This window comes from Octodon degus, unplaced genomic scaffold (genome assembly GCF_000260255.1).
Source record: "Octodon degus isolate 3935 unplaced genomic scaffold, OctDeg1.0 scaffold00050, whole genome shotgun sequence".
NCBI lineage: Eukaryota > Metazoa > Chordata > Mammalia > Rodentia > Octodontidae > Octodon > Octodon degus.
This window is the reverse complement of record NW_004524626.1, coordinates 12,118,489-12,135,833: the sequence shown is the minus strand read 5'-3', so window position 1 is coordinate 12,135,833 and position 17,345 is coordinate 12,118,489. Positions and strand designations below refer to the sequence as shown.

The 17,345-nt window shown below is 53.6% G+C and overlaps 1 protein-coding gene across 3 annotated transcripts in view; it reads right to left on the bottom strand.

Annotated features, from left to right (window-relative positions):
* The window catches only part of Olfm2 (olfactomedin 2), a 67,900-nt gene that overhangs the window by 39,366 nt on the left and 11,189 nt on the right, over positions 1–17,345 (bottom strand). Inside the window, exon 1 of one of the 3 annotated variants that reach the window (XM_004632836.2) lies at positions 12,652–12,888. The exons of the other annotated variants lie outside the window; for them this stretch is intronic. Coding sequence (XP_004632893.1) covers positions 12,652–12,786 — 135 coding nt within the window. The 5' untranslated portion in view covers positions 12,787–12,888. Of the gene's footprint in view, positions 1–12,651; positions 12,889–17,345 lie in introns of those variants that run through there. 3 annotated transcript variants of the gene reach the window in all.

The following is a 17,345-nucleotide window of genomic DNA, read 5'->3' as shown; positions in this document are numbered from 1 at the left end:
CATGGCCGTTTCCTATTTACTTTCATCTGGTCTCTTCCCACCCACGTGTCAGCTCCACGTCAGCAGGTGTCCTGTCTTACCCACTCAGCACACAGGAGTGTGCCTAAGTATTTGTTAGCCAACGCACGTGCGTAACATCCCAGCGCTGGGATGCTGAGGCAGGAGGATTGCAAGTTTGACCAAAGCCCGGGCAACTTAGCAAGACTCTACCTAAAGATAAAAAATAAAAAGGAGAGCTCAGTGGAATAAGTGCTTGCCTGGCAAGCGCAAAGGCCTGAGTTCAATCCCTGGTTCTGCCAAAAAATAAAAATAAATAAATAAAATAAAATAAAATTTAAAAAAATAAATAAAAAGGACTGGAGGTGCAGCTCATTGCAAAAGTCCTGGATTCAAACTCCACAGCCAAAAGATGGGGGCAGGGAGAGCCAGGTGTGCAGAGAGGGGACCTAGGAAGGGAAGGAGGGGATGGCTTAAAGATGATGCACCCAGCCTGCAGCAGGAGAGAAGTGTGAGAAGCTGGAGGCTGGAGGGACAGGAAGGAGCATGCAGGGACTCGGGGACATGAGAAGAGACTGGAAAGCCAAGGCTAAGCACCACGCTCTCTCTGGGCTGCAAGCTGTGCGCTCATGATTGACAGCAACCATGGTTCTCCTCCCTGCTAACAATGGTCTCTCTCGGGCACCTGGCCCTTCTTGGTGCCAGGCCCCATTCTGGGCATCGGTCCCCGTAATTATCCCGCAGGGGGTAGGGTGTCAGGTGGAGGGAGCCTCAGCCAAGACAGCCGGGTGAGCCGGGCGGGCCAGAGCTGCTGACTCCACTCGACACTGGATTGCCCTCCCCATCCTGGGAAAAGGTCCCAGGGCGCTTCCAAGGCCACACTGGCTGGCTTTGGGGTCTCTCTTTGCCAGTTCAGAGGACTTCTAGAGATCCAGTCACCCATGTCCCCAAACGGCAGGACATACACAGGAGAATGTTCCTGGGCTCTGTCCCCATGCACAGAAACCCGAGGGTACGGGCAGTCCCTGCGTACTGGTGTCTGCGGTACAGCAGGAACATCTACCTGGGCAACCCGGAGCTGCCATATACACGTGTGCTCACCAGTGTCCAGTCCAGGCAAATCTCTGTGTGCATTGGTGACACCTGCAAGGACACGTGTTCCTTTGGTCATGTGTGGTTGTCCAAGTCCATAAACATTCCTTTTTTTTTTTTTGTATTTTAGGGAAGGATCTACAGGGTGTTCAGGGTCTCACTACTAGATCAGACTCAATCCGCCTGTTCACAGCCTCCCAAGAGCTGGGATTACAGGTATGCACCACCAGGCCCAGTCTCAATTGTTGTCTCAGCATGCCCTGGGGGCGGGGCCAGCATGGCAGGCCCAAGGATCCAACCCTGGCTCCTGCACCTGATTGCAGGCGCTTTAATCCTCTGAGCTATTTGGCCGGCCCATTGTTTTGGTATTTTGAGACGAGTCTCCCTATGAATTTCAGGCTGGCCTGGACCCCACAGTGATCCTCTGCCTCAGTCTGCTGAGATGACAGGCATGCGCCACCACGCCCAGCACCCAGCCTAAGCTTCTTTTTATTTAGGTAATACTAGGGATGGAACCCAGGGCCACATACATGTGAGGTGAGTGCTCTACCACAGGGCTACATCCTCACCCTTTTTTGGGGGGTGGGGGAGTTACAAGGTTATGCTAGCTTGTCCAGACTGGCCTCAAACATGTGACCCTCCAGAGAAGCTGGAATTACAGCTGAGACATGCTCTCAAGTATTCTATCCTGTGTACAAAGGTTTCCTGACTTTTTTCTGGCGGACCTGGGCATTGAACTCAGGCCCTTGCACTTGCCAGAGAAGCGCTTATTCCACTAAGTCATCTCCCTGGCCCAGCTTCTTGACTTATAATGGGGCTACATCCTGATAAACCCATCAGAAGCCAAAAAAGCACCTCATCCACAGAACCTATAGAATGTCACAGCTTGGAAACAGAGACCCTGTAGAACGTCAGTCCTTCGTACTTGTGATCACAAGCGCCACAAACACACTATGTATCTGTCCAAGAGCAACCATGTCCGGGCTGGGGAGATAGCTTGGCAGTCTAAGTGCCAATCTGGCAAGTGCAAGGATCGAGGTTTGATCCCCAGCACAGCATGCTGCACAGGCCCCTGGGGCCCGCTGAGCCGGTGACCGAGACCAGGCATGGTGCCATAGGGAGGCTGAGACAGGAGGATCACTATGAGTCCATGCTGTATAGTGAGACCTTGTACCAAATGAATAAATTTTTTTTAAAAAGAACACCCATGCCCACCCACATATAATCCTCATGGTCCATTTGCACCCAACTGCTAGTGCCCACAAACCCTGCTGCAGACGTCTCGGCAGGCGCGGGCACCTGTATACGTCCTCACAACCGCCCTCTCAGGTCTCCCCAGCTAGCCCATTAACACTGCAGTCAGCCCTGAACCGTTCCTGCAGAATTTATGCTTTGCTAATCAGCCTGATGTCGTGCTGCGATCACATGGTCCTTCCAAGGGCTCATGGGCCGAGCAGGGTTGGGGAATCCTGCACTCCTGGAATAGCTGCAAAAGGCACGCACAAGAATGACCAAATGACTCCTCTGTCTTCCACCACACAGGCGCCCCAGCCAGTGTCTGTTGGCAGAATCCAAGACTTGTGACACCGTGCTGGGGTCACCACTAAGGGCTGCCTCAGTAGACTAGACACGCCGTTATGCTGAAGGCTGCGTCACCCCGGAGGGCTCTACCCCGAGGGCTGCGTCGGTACAGAGAGGCCGCACTGTCTCGAAGCATGACACCAAGGACCGCACTGTCAGACCCGCCCGACTTCACGTGAACACTGACTCACGCTCCAGCCCACCCGGGACTGAGCGTTGTACTGCAGGCTTCTTAACTAGGAAGTAACGTAGAGCCACGAGATTTGCCTTTTGCTTTGGGAACTCCTCGGTGCGGGTGGCGAGGGCAGGCAGAGGTGAGCTCAGAAGTGACGCTAAGGATCTGGTGGCAGCACAGCAATGCGCAAACCTGGGGCCCAGGACCCCGTGTAAGGGACAGAAAGGCACAGTGCATGCTGCAAGTGCTGGAGCTGACCCAGCCTTCTAATCCACTGGAGGTGAAGGAGATTCTGCGTGTATAGCTTAGGAACCCTTCCCTGGACCTTCTGGAGGCTTTATTGTTGTATATATTTGTGGTTTTATCGAGCTGGGTCTTGCAGTGTAGTTCAGGCTGGCCTTGACTTCATGCAACCCAAGCCATCCTCCTGCCTCAGCCTTCTAAGTGCTGTGATTATAGGTAGGCGCTGCCACTCTTGGCTCTCCAGGAATCTTTAGGTCCTATTGTGGCTCTGCTGTCCCACTTTGCCGTGCCTTTGAGGGTTGACCCCCCCTACACACACACACACACACACACACACAGCTGCAGGCACAGGCCTCCGTAGCATGGCGTAGCACCCATGGCGCCCAGGCTTTGGTGCCCGGCCCCTCCCTGGGAGGTCCCATCGTCCCTGGACACACTCACACATGCCACACTTTGCCCAGCTGCCCTCCATGTGAGAGCTGCCCTGACACACTTAAGCAGCCTGGAGGCTCACACACAGCCAGGGCATCCGACACCCCTTACACAAAGGTGCACACTAGACATGTGGGGCCATGCTCCGTCATGTGGGGCAGACACACGTTGGGACAGGCAGGTCTTCAGCTCCCTCCTGAGTCCCCATGCCAGCCCATGGCCTCGCCTTGGATGGAGAGAGGATACATGGATGGGACTCGGGGAGCAGGCAGGTATAAATTAAACAGCCAGGGTGGCTAAGCTGTCTCCGCCCTCCTTCATTGGCTGCCTCTTTCCCAGGAGGCTGTGGGTGCCAGGGGCGGGGGGGGGGGGGGGGGGGGGAGGGGGGGGGGGGGGGGGAGGGCAAGGAAGTGGCTCGCTTAATTAATTAGTCCTAATTGAGATATCTTTGCAAATATCCCAGTATTGAAAGACACGATTCCTCTCCGTTTCCTGGGAATTTGCTGTCTCTATCTGTCTCTGACTCTAGAGGATTGCAGAAATGACAAGGCGAGCAAGAGCCCTTGATGAGGCCTGGCTGTGAGCGCGGTGGCTGTTCTGATGAGGACTCGGGGACAGGCGGGAAGGCTGCAAGAGACACCTCAAGACGGGCTGCATGGAGAGGCGGCAGAGGCCAAGAGCTGGCTCTGGGATTCAGCGGGAGACACAGGCGGGTCAAGAAACTTTCACCAGACGCAGGGACAGATGGCCCTGGGGCTGGGCAGGCCAACCTCCCTCTGCCTTTTCCCGCCTGGCTGGCCTCCCTGTCCCCTGAGCTGCCACCCGCCACCCACAGCAGCAGCAGCAGCAGCAGCGACAATCGCGCCTGATTCCCCCACGCCGGCTGCCCTCCCTTCCTGCTCTCTCCCAGCAAGGCCGCAATCATCTCCCTTGTTCAAAATGAGCTCCTGCAGCTGCAGCCAGACAGCTGGTGCACCGCGGCAGGGCAGTGCTGGGGCCTGGTGCTGGGGCCTAGAGGGACGTCCGCCCTCAGGGAGGTGGGGGCAGCAGGGGACCCAGGGTGGGGGCGTGGGGGCTGGGATGCCCACCTCCACCTCCAGCTCCCACTCCCTGTGCCCCTTGGGGCCAAGGCCTTGGATCTGCTCCTGGGTGAATCTCAGACAGGAGAGAGAGAGAGAGAGAGAGAGAGAGAGAGAGAGAGAGAGAGAGAGAGAGAGAGACAGACAGACAGACAGAGACAGGAGAGAAGAGAGAGAGACAGAGAGGAGAGATAGAGACAGAGAGGAGAGATGGGGAAGGGAGAGAGAGACTCAGACACAAAAATGATAGCAAAACAGACCAAAGGGATGCAAGTATGAAGACAGAGACCCCCCCTTCAGGATAGAAGAGATTGAGAGACACAGAGAGAAAAAGGAAGGTGACATCAGTACCCAGAGTGATAATTACCAGTTGCCACTCCACAGGCGTTTCTGGTGTGTCTGCTGTGGAGTGTGGATACACAGTTAAGACACACAGAGCAACATAAGGACAGTTCATGTACCACGTGTGGTGATGCCTGCCTTTATTCTCAGTTTCTTAGGAGGAAGAGGCAGGAAGATGGAAAGTTCAAGCCTAGCCTGGGCAACTTGGCAAGACCCCAAACGTTCAATCCTCAGTGGAGGGGAGGGATTTCACACTCACAATCTAGGTGGATTTTCTAACAATTGAATCTCTTGACAAACAACAGACAGCCTTGCCTTCCATTCCTGCTCCACTCCTCCCATCCGACAAGCTGAGATCCAAGTAGCTCAAAGCAAACCCCTACCCTTGGATGTGGCCGCCACAGCGACGACTTCCTCTCCTCCCCAAAACCGCGCCTGCTTGCAGTTCTCTCCCTGCCCACCAGGAGGCTCCCCACCCTCCTACACAAGCTTCCATCGTCACTGTCTCTCTTTGCCTCTCCTTTCACCTGGCCAATGACTCTTCGACTTCCAGCCTCAGCTGGGACCAGGGTGCAGCTCAGCAGTGGAGCGTGTTCAGCATGTCCGAGGCCCTGGATTTCACTCCGGTGGCGGCGGCAGCGGAGTGGGGGGACCTCAATTTAGGCACCTCCGAGAAGTCACACCACAGTAGGACTGACTTTGGTGCCTCACCACCGCCCCCACAACATCCCATAATGACCCCCCCCACCATACACACTGGGCCATGGCTCAGGTATGGTGGGCGAGACTCATCCGACAGAAGCTGAGGTCCTGGGGACCTCCCCATCCATCCATCCATCCTCTCTCCCTGTCACCTCTGCAGTGCTAGGGATGGAATCAGGGCCTCCTACGTGCTAGGTGAGCGCTCATCCCACTCGTCTTTCTGTCCTGTATTCTTTTTTTTTTTTTTTTTTTCCCAACAAGAGTCTCCCTGTGAAGCCCAGGCTGAGCGCGAACTCACTGGAAGTTATCAGTTGGTCTGAGGTGTTGTTGTTGTTCCCTGCTCCTGTCCTAGACCAGTCACACAGGGTGAGATTTCTGCCTGTTACATGCCAGGCACACACTAAGTGCTCAATAAATATTTATTAAGCAAATGAATGAACAGAGATGCCCCCATGCGGACCCGTGCGGTTTAGGAGGAGGGACCGAAGTACAGCACCACCTCTCCTGCCTCTCCTGCGGTCCCGGCTGGCCAAACCCGCTTTGTGGTTAGGCCTGGCTGTGTGCTTCGCTTCAGCAGAAAGGAATCTAAGTCACCTGCGCAGAGCTTTAGAGGACTGGAGGGGAGGGTTGCTGTGACCTCCCTGCTTGTTTTCTGCCTCAGTGAGAGCGTCACAAGAGAGCCTCCCTAGTCATGGGTCCCTGCACGGCCACCATGGACAGCGCTCGGTCCCTGGTCCCCCCCCCCCCCCCAGCCAAGATCGGTTCAGAGTGGAAACAAGAAATAAGCCAGGCAAGGGGCACATGCATGTAGCGCTGGCGCTCTGGGAGGCTGAGGCATGAGGGTTGCTAATTAAAGCCCTGCCTCTGGGTGATCTAGTGACTTAGCAAGATCCTGTCTCAAAATGAGAGAGAGAGAGAGAGAGAGAGAGAGACAGAGACAGAGACAGAGACAGACAGAGAGAGGCAGAGACTCAGAGATAGGAGAAAAAGGAAAAAAACAAAGCAGCCTGGGAGAGTAAAGCCACTGAGAGTTGAGGTTATTACCACAGTGTTAGCCTCCCTGTCTGTCTCTATCTCTCCCCTCTTTCTCTCAAGGCAGGGTCTTCCTGTGTACTTCAGAATGGCCTCGAACTCACAATCCTCCTGCCTCAGCCTCCCAAGTGATGACAGGCCTTCAGTACCAGGCTCACCACTCAGCCTCTTGACTGATGTGAAACCCCACACTGCCCCTCCCTGCAAAAAAAGAAAAAAACCCAGGGGCTGGGGAGATAGCTCAGCAGTCTAAGCTCCTGTCTGGCAAGCACAAGGAACTGGGTTCAATCCCAGGTACTGAATACCGTGCCAGATCCACCCTGGGCACGCCATGCTGGCCACCAAAACCAGACATGGTGGCACACACCTATAATCCCAGCACTGGGAGGCTGAGACAGGAGGATCACTGAGCTGCATAGCGAGGCCTTGTACCAAATACATACATACATACATACATACATACATACATACATACATGATTTTAAAAAAGAAACATGGGTCCTCAGTCCTGATTTGTCTCAGGGAAGTCACCAAAGAGCTTCTCGCCGGTAGCTTCTCAGACCCTCCCTGTACCCCTCCTTACAGGCCCCCCTGCCTGTACTGCGCTTAGTCTGGGCTGGGATTTATGGCACCCAGGTGAGGATGCTTTATGGCTGGGAGCTAGTCAGAGGTAGAGGTGGCGACAGCACCAACTTCCTCCCTCCCCTTCCCGGGATGCGAGGCGCTGCGCTGCTCATGGGGCTGAGGGGCATGCAGAGAGGAGGGTCTGGGCTCGCCCCTTGCACACCACCACGTCCTTCCGCTCCCACATACCACCCTGTCCTTCTGCTTGCAGCCATGGCCTTGGGAGTTCCTGCTGCTGCTCCGGCTTCCCACACGCCTCCTTACTGAGTGCTCATTATGTGCCCGGTCACTCCCGCCCTTTCCCCAATCCCTAAGAAGGTGAAATTGATTAAACACTAACAAACATTTATTCCAGACCTACTGTGTGCTTGGCTGTGGTGGCAAAGGTTACAACCTCTCCTGGCTGAGCACCTACTGAGCCCTTTGTTTCCATCTGGCGGTGGAACCTGAGAATCTGTATGAGAGTGCGGTTGGTGATTAGGCCACTTGACAAATATTCATCCTAAGTCTATCAGAAGCCTGGCATGACGGTGCACACCTGCAGTCCCAGCCGTCAGGAGGCCGAGGCAGGACGATTGCAAACCTGAGCCCAACCAGAGCAACTCAGCAACTTAATGCGAGCCTGTCTAGAGATAGACAGACAGACAGACAGACAGACAGACAGACAGACAAGATAGACAGAAAATAGAAGGTAGATGGTAGACAGACAAAACATAGATAGATAGATAGATAGATAGATAGATAGATAGATAGATAATAGAAAGATGAGGGCCACGGAAATAGCTCAGCATACCAAGCACCTGCCTAGGCAAGCTCAAGGACGTGGGTTCAATCCCCTGTACCAAATGCTTTGCCAGGTGTGCCAAGCTGGTCACCAAGACTGGGTGTGGTGTCGCACCTGTGATCCTAGCACTGGAGAGGCTGAAAATGGGGATCACTATGAGTCCGAGCTGCATAGCGAGACCTGGTCCCAAATACATAATTTAAAAAAAATATTTTCTTTTCTTTCTTTTTTTTTCCCCAGTACTGGGGATCAAACTCAGGACCTTGTGCTTGCCAGGCAGATGCTTATGCTGCTAAACACTCTCTCCCCAGCCTTTTTTTTTTTTGTGGTACCAGGGATTGAACTCAGGACCCTGTGCTTGCCAGGCAAGAGCTTATTCTACTGAGCTATCTCCCCAGTCCTGAGCTATCTCCCCAGCCTGGCCCTTTTTATTCTTTTTCTTTTTAAAAATCATTTACTTATTTATTTATTCATTTAGTACAAGGTCTCACTATGCAGGGCCAGCATGGCATGTGGTACCAGGGATCAAACCCGGGTCCTTGCACTTGGCAGGCAGGCACTTAGACCACCAAGTTATCTCTCTGGCCCATCAAATACATAAAATTTAAAAAAAAAAAGAAAGATGAGGGCTATGGATATAACTTAATATGAGAATCCTGGGTTGTATCTCCAATACTACCAAAAAAAAGCTTCCTAAGTGTCAGGCCTTAAGGCTCAGCAGCAGTAAGCAAATCTCAGACTTCCTCGTGGATCTTCTAGTCTACTGGAGACTGAATTCTCCTTGACTAATAAGGAAACGAGTTTAGAGAGATTAAATAATTTCCTGCAAGGTCACACCGCTAGGAAACTACAGGATCAAATTCAAAGTCAGGTATCTCAGACTCAAAGTCTTAGCCCTACTGAGCATCTCTTATGAGATGCAGTGAGCCAGGGTTTTCAGGTGCATTAGATGCTTGGTAGTTCTGTTGAACAAATATGATGGAAGTGAGGATGGCTGAGCTGGCAGATGGCTGAATGAGGATACGAGTGTATGGAAGGATGGGTGCAGAGATCATAAAGAGATGGCTGGGTGCTGAAGAATGGGTGGGCAGAGGAACAGTGAGTGTGTGGGCAGAGAGATGGGTAGAAAGATGGGGTCCATGAAAGGATAAATGATGGACAGTGAATGAGGGATGGGTGAAAAGGCAAACAGCTGGGGAGATAGCTCAGCGGCATAAGCACCTGTCTGACAAGTGCAAGGTCCTGAGTTCGATCCCCAGTACTCCAAAAAAAAAAAAAAAAATTTTTTTTGAAAATGCAGATAAGTTAGATGAGAGATGAATTAAAGAACAGATGCAAGGATAGATGTATAGATGATAAAAGAATGGATAGATGGATGGAGGGATAGTGAGGTAGATGGATGGAAAGCGAGACAAATGAGAAGATGAATAAAGGTGGGTGGAGAGATAGAGCAATGGATGGATGGGTGGAGAGATAGAGGATAAGATCATGGGTGGATGGATGGATGGATGGATGGTAAGGTGGGTGAATGCACAGACAGATGGTATGGTGGGTGGGACACATGATGAGATGGATGAAGAGAAGGTGCAATCGATGGTGAGACAGATGGAAGGATAGACAAGATGGACAAATAATGAGAACAACAGATGGATGGATGGATGGATGGATGGATGGATGGATGGACAGATGGATGGAGAGATAATGAGAAGGATGGATGGATGGGTGGACATAGTGACATGGATGGATGGATGGATGGGCAGAGAGATAGAAGGATGGACGGACTGAGAGATAGAGGTGGGTGGATTGAGAGATAGAAGATGGGTGGACATAATGAGAAGGACGGATGGATGGATGGACAGATGGACGGATGGATGGATGGACAGACAGATGGATGGAGAGATAGTGAGAAGGATGGATGGATGGATGGATGGATGGGTGGACATAGTGAGATGGATGGATGGAGAGATAGAAGGATGGATGGATTGAGAGATAGAAGTGGGTGGATTGAGAGATAGAAGATGGGTGGACATAGTGAGAAGGATGGACGGATGGAGAAATAGTAAGAAGGATGGATGGATGGATGCATGGGCAGACAGATGGACAGATGGACAGAGGGATGGATGGAGAGATAGTGAGAAGGATGGATGGATGGATGGAGATAGTGAGATGGATGAATGGATGGATGGATGGATGGATGGATTGAGAATGAAAAGGATGGATGGATGGAGATAGTGAGATGGATGGATGGATGGATTGAGAAATAGTGAGAAGGATGGATGGATGGATGGATGGATGGATGAATGAATGAATGGAAGGAGACAGAGGGAAGCACAGGATGGGTGGATGGGGACCTGGACAATGGGTCTCTGTTACCCACGACAGTTCTGTCAGGTGGAATTATTTCCATTTTAAAGATGAGGTGTGGTGGCACATGCCTGTGTTCCCTGCACTAGGAGGCTGAGGCAGGAGGATCACTGTAGTTTGAGACCAGCAAACACAGTGGGCCACACAGTGGATTCAAGGCCAGCTTGGATTATACAGAGTCTCTCCCTCAAAGACAAAGATGAGACCACTGTAAGTCAGAGTGGTGCAGTCACTCACCCAGACTCACACAGCAAACTGGGGGCCAACCTAGACTCTAAGACAGATGTATCAGATGCCCAAGGCCCTTTGCTGAGCATACCACAGTCTTCTGCCAGGCTGTCACCTGAGTCCTATAGCATCCCACGGCATGCAGCCCTGTGGGAAGGCGCAGACGGGCTAGGAAAGGGACGCAAGTGACCTTTCACACAGACCTGGAAGGCTGGGATCAAGGAGCGTCAGCTACAAAGGAGCCCGAATGGGGGCCAGGTCTGTTTGGGCACAAGCACTCACACAGAAACCCACACACATGTGTCCACACGCAGGCAAGGCGCTCGAGCCCACGCTCACACATGCAGGCACACTCACCAAGCCATGTGTCTACACCATGTGCAGAGAAAGCATGCACATGCAAAAGTGACATGGACCTATGACCACAGCCATGGCTCAGGCATGTTCTCATTTATGTACACATCCCCTGGACACCCCACCTGCTTGCATTCACACACACACACATCTGCACATCACACACACACACGCTCATCGGGGAAGGGGAATTTGGCTTCTGATTCCAGCAACACCATCTCTCTGCCCCTCACATGACAATAGCAACCCCCCCCCACACACATACAAACACATATGTAAACACATGACCATGTAACACACACACCGTAGCCAGGGACACACAACTAGGCACACACTCAGATCCATCCACACCCAAACACACTGACCCGGGGACACACCCACACTGATTCTGCCTATGCCCTCTCACGCAGAACTGGACCAGCATATTGACAATGCATAAAACTCCCCAGTACACACACCAGAAAACATGCAAAGACACACGCCAGAATGTACCCAACAGCTCCACTCGATGTGACACACACAGAAGACACTGCTTCACACGCTGGTTGCAAGTCTGAGAATTTGAGCAGAAAGCTCACACTTGTGTCAAGCTCGGTGCCACCTTCCCCAGGGGCTGGGCTGAGCCCAGGCACAGTGGATGCACCTTGTCCCCTGCCCCTCCTACCTCTCCCCACACTTGCTTGCAACCCTTGGACATTTTTTTTTTTCCTCCAGTGAGGGGAGAGACAGAAGGGGTATAATGGTTATTGGGACTAAACGTGCGGGGAGGTGGGAGAAGTTGGGGCAACATAAACAGAAGGGGGGTGTCTGTCGCATCCTGGCCCCTATATTGGGAGGAGACCCCACAGATGGAAGATGAGGTGAAAGAAGGCCAGGAGGCTGAGGGAAGTTCAGATGGGAGGAAGCCCCGACTTAACAGGACCACCTCCATGACACCATGGAGAGCCCCCTCTTCTCCCTCCCAGGGAACTAGGAGCCAGGAAAACAGAAGGATGAGGGAGGGGGCCGAGTGCAGACAATCCTAGCCCAGGGGGGAGCCCCATCTGGTTCCCAGGGTGGGCGACTTATGGCGACAAATACTGGGCACATGGACAGAGAGTGAAGGGGGGGCAGAAAGAGATACAAAGTCAAGAACAGCGAGACAGAGACAAGGAGAGATAGAAATAGAGATCCAGAGAGAGCGATTGAACTACTCAGGGACCCTTAGGCAGAATCAGGTAGAGACCCCTAAACCTCAGGGGGAGACCTCAGGAGACCCCTAGACGCTCGTCCAGAGGCAGCTCCCACCCTACCCCCTCCGCCCCACTCAACTGGGACCCGGCTCAATTCCGCAGCCCTGGCCGCCCCCGCCCGGGGCTGGAACGGACTCGGCCCGCGGTTGGCACCGGGGCTCTGCTCCCTGCCGATCCAGATCCCGATCGATGACTGTCACCCAGACAACGCGCTGACGGCTGGGGTCCCGGGGCTCCCTCCGCGCCCGTTTCCCTCAAGACCTCCTCCCCGGATTGCCGGGGTACTTTGAAGGGTACCAAGGGGAGGAGACCCCCGAGGCTGCGATGGCGACACGGGTGGCACCACGCCCCCCCGGGAGCGCCCCCCTTTCCTGCGCGGCGGCCACTCACGATTTTCTCGGAGGAGCCCGCGCGGGACACGGTGCCGTTGAGCCCCACGAGCGAGGGCAGCGTCTGCGACATCCAGTTGGTGACCATGGCCATGGTGCTCAGCACAGCCCCAATCTTCAGCAGCGGCACCGACATCGCGCCCCCGCCTCATGCCCCGCCGCGCAGCCCGGGTCCTGCCCGCCACCAGGCAGGCGCTCCGTCCGTCGCCCCTCGCCACCCAGCCGTCCCCTAGGGGTGGAGTGGGGTGATGGGGACCAGAGCGCGGGACAGGACTGGGTTGGGACCAGGACGGCGCCTGGCTGGGGGTCGCGGGGACGCGGGCTGCGGCTCGGTGCGCCTGGCGCGCTCTGCTTATAAAGGCGGCCCCCGCCCCCCCGTGGTCCCCCCCCAGCGCCGGGCGCCTCCAGCCGCGTGACGTCAGAGTCCGGCCCCGCCCCCGAAAGGCCCCGCCCCCTGGGCGGCAGACCCCCCCCACTGGCTGACCCCTGCCCCCACCACCTCGGCATCCCCGGCCCCGCCCCTCGCGGCATCCCCGGGTCCCCAGGCGCGCAGCCCCTCTCCAAACCCGCACTCAAACGAGACAGCCGCCCCCTTTCGGTCACCCAGAGCTGGCAGGGGACTGCATGGAAGTCGCAAGTCCCCACCCACCTGCTGGTGAGAAGGGCGACCCTTGCGCCTAAGCCCTAGAAAGAGATTCGCAAGCACTCCAGCACCGCGCACCTAAAGAACGCCGGGGTCTCAGGAGAAAGGGGCTCCCCGGTGCCGGATACGCTGGGGACCTCTAGCTTGTGTGGTCGGGACAAGAGTCACCCTGCGTGGCGGAGTCTGGAGGCGGCTGGCGGGACAATGAGGAGGGTAGGGCTGGGGTCCCAGGGGAGCGGAGGTAGCCTCGGACGCGCGTCTCGGGCCAGCCGCGCTCTCAACTCGAACCTGGGCCAGGGGCGAGGACTCGCATTTGGGCACTTCTCTTGGGAACCTTCCTCCAGTCCCCCACGCCCGAGGACCCGCTCCGGGGTTCGCCCCTTTGGGGAAGAGAAGCGCAGTGCGCTCACCACGCGGGCGCCCACCCGGCCTAGCCGGCAGCGGCGTTTCCTCTGTTTTGCCCGCACTCACGCCCCCTCCTGGCGTCCCCGCGTCACCTCGCGCCGCCGCCGCCGCCGCTGTCGCCCTCGGCCCGCGGCCGCCGCCGCCTGGAGGCGGCGATGACTCAGGCCTTTCCTGAGCCCGCGGCTCCCAGGGCTCGCTGAGGGGGAGGGGCGGGAAGGCTCCGGAGTTGGGGGTCTTGGACCATCTACTCTCCCGAGCGGGACTACCCTGAGATACAGGCTCTGCCCTCTGTGATCTCTAGCAGTGACCTCTCCTTGCCTCAGTTTCCTCATCTGCAAAGTGGCTGTGTCTGAGTACTGGTGGATCTAACATGCATAAAAGGTTTGGGGAGCACAGTATGGTGGTGCGTGTAATTTTAGCTACCCAGGAGGCTGAGGCAGGAGGATGGCAAGCTTGAAGCCAATCTGGACAACTGAGTGTGACCCTGTCTCAAAAAATAAAAATAGCCGGGGATAAAGTTCAGCAGCAAAGCCTCTCCTTCGCTTTGATTCCAGGTACCAAAAATAAAATAAAATAAAATAAAATAAAATAAAATAAAATAAAATAAAATAATTAATCAATTAATTAAAATAGAAAGGACTAGGAGGTAGCACAGTGCTAGAGCACTTATTTAGCAAGGCCAGGCTTTGTCTCGCAGCCCCAGCACCTGGTGGGGTAGGGGTCAGAAGACAGCCCCATAGGAAAGGGGGAAAAATAGAGGCCCAGTATCAAGTGATTTATTGAGCATCTACTGCATTCCGGACTATGTCAAATTGAAAATGGCTGGCTGTGGGAAACAACATTCTATGGCGTGAGCCAGACCAGAAAGAAAGAACCCGAAATACAAACAGGATATCAAAAGAGGATCGGGACAAGCAGGAGGGGAGGGTAAGTAAACAGGTGTTTGGAGAAGGTAAGAGTCAGGAGCATGGGCTGGTGAGATTGCTCAGTGGTCTGGAGCGCCTACTTAGAACAAGGACCGCAGTTCTATCCCCCAACACCACATGCCAGCCGGCCCTGCCCCCTGGTGGGCTGAGCTGGCCACACACACACACACACACACACACACACTAAATAAATAAATAAATAAATAAATAAATAAATAAATAAAAAAAAAAAAGATTATAGTACCAAAAAAAAAAAAAAAAAAAAAAAGTCAGGAGCAGAGATCTGAAGACCATCAGGGACGGAATCTTCGGGATCTCCTGGAGAAGAGTTTCTAGCAACCATAGCAGGAAGTGCAAAGGCCCTGAGGCAGCGCAATTGAGGGTAAGGAAGCCAGCGCAGCTGGAACACAAAGAGCCGGAGGGAAGGGGGGTGCCTCCGGGCTCACACTGCACTTTGCAGGGTCTTTGCAGTGTCTGAAACCTGATACATTTTTCATAAATAGGAGCTGCCATTATTATTATTTGCCTCTCTCAAAAAGGACGAACCCTTGCCTACTGATATTGAAGCTTCCCTTTATGAGCGCTGCACATTTTGCAAATGGGCTTTCAGAGTACAGACTGAAAAAAAATAAAAAAGGTGTAGGCTGCAATGTCCCAGGTGCACGTGGCCCCCTAAAGGCATACAAACGGCCTACAGAGTAAAGGGGCCAGCCCACAGTGGCAGCAGGAGGGGAGCCAGGACTAGAAGACAGGCCTATCAGATTTCCCAGGCCCCTCTGCGCCTCCAAAAAGCCAGTGGCATCCATATGTCACAGGTGCCCATCCATTTTTCTTTCTTTCTTTCTTTCTTTCTTTCTTTCTTTCTTTCTTTCTTTCTTTCTTTCTTTCTTTCTTTTTTAAATGTATTTAGTAGAAGGTCTACAGGGTCTCACTACACAGATCAGACTCGTAGTGATCCTCCTGTTTGCAGCCTCCCAAGTGCTGGGATTACAGGCCTGCGCCACCACGCCCAGTCTCAATCGTCCTCTCAGCGATCCCCACAGGCAGGGCCGGCAAGGCAAGGCGCTTTAGTCCTCTGAGCTATCTGGCAGGCCCGTCTTTCCCTTTTTGAAAATCACATCTCCCTGATTTCAAGGACTCTGAATCATTTCCTGGTGCTGCACACCAGCTCACTAGCTCAAAGTGGCCTCCCGAAACATCTTTCTGTCCCCCCAAGGCATCCTCCTGTGCCTGTCCTCCTTTCATGCTCTGTACCTGGTACCATCACACGCACTCCTACAGTGTTGATTCCCACCTCAGGGCCTTCGCACCTGCTTTCTTTTACCCAGGACAATTTTACCACCGATGCCCACATGCTCTGTTCCTTGACTTTGTTTATGTCTCTGCTCTTGGTCCTTGTGGGGACCTGAGGATCAGAGTTGGACCCTGCCCTTGTCCAGAAAGCTACATTTCCAGGGAGCTTTGTGGCTGTCCACTGGGAGAGGCTGGAGGGAGCCTGGAGACTGGGGAGGAAGGGAGAAGGCGGGCACTTGGCACTCTCCGCTGTGGTTGGTCGGGAGAGCTGCTCGTGGTGCGTCCCGCAGTCTTCTCAGGTCACCCCTGTGCTCCGTCTTTTCATCTGCTGTGGCTGATCGCCAGGCCCCCTGATCACCCTATCTAGCTTCTCAACTCTTCTAACCCCACTTCACTCATCCCCTACTCCAAACTCTTTTGCTGAAATCCCTGGTGCATCTCCCTATGTTTGTTTCCCAAGCAGGACTCAAACCTGGATCCTCCTGCTTCAGCCTCTCAGTACTGGAAGAAAAAACCAAAAAGTGGTCTGTCTCCCTGACTAGACTTTGAGTGACAGACCATCCTTTTCTTCTTCCTTTGTCCATTCTAGGGATGAAATGCAGGGCATTGTGCGTGTTAAGCAAGTGCTGTACCACTGAGCCACAGCCCAGGTCCAAGAAATTGTTTTTAGCCGGGAATGGTGGCACGCAGCTGTGATCACAGCACTCTGGAAGGCTGAGGCAGGAGGTCACAAGTTCGAGACAGGCTTGGGCAAGCAGGGAGATCCCATCTCAAAATAAAAACACATCACACCACTAGCACAGGACTGAGAAAAAAAAGGTAGCAGCAAGTACGAGTGAGGATACAGAGAAACTGCAGCCCATATACATTGGTATGTATACTAACATTAAGATCTTCGTGTGTGTGTGGCTGGCTCAGCCCGCCCTGGGGGAGGGGCTGATGCGGTGGTGCCGGGGATTGAACCTCGAACCTGAGCTTTGCCTAAGCTTGCCTAAGCGGGCGCTTTAGACCACTGGGCTATCTCGCCAGCTTTTTTTTTTTTTTTTTTTGAGACAGGGTCACACTATGTAGTTCAGGTTAGTCTTGAACTCGCTATGTACCCCAGGCTGGGCTTGAACTCAAAGCAATCCTCCTGCCTCAGTCTCCTGAGTGCTGGGATCACAGGTGGGCACCACTATGCCTGGCAAGAATATTATTAATAACTTAGGAACGGTATCCTATTAATTGGTTTTGAAACTGTCTCATTGCTATTTGTTTCTCAATGAAATTAATTTAAAGAAATAACTTAGGAATGGTAAATTTTGCAACAACTTTGAGAAACAACTTAGCAATACTTAAGAATTTGAAGAGTGGGGAGATGGCTCAGTGGAAGAAGGGCTTCCCTGGCAAGTGCAAGGGCCTGAGTTCAATCCCTGGTTCCACAAAAAA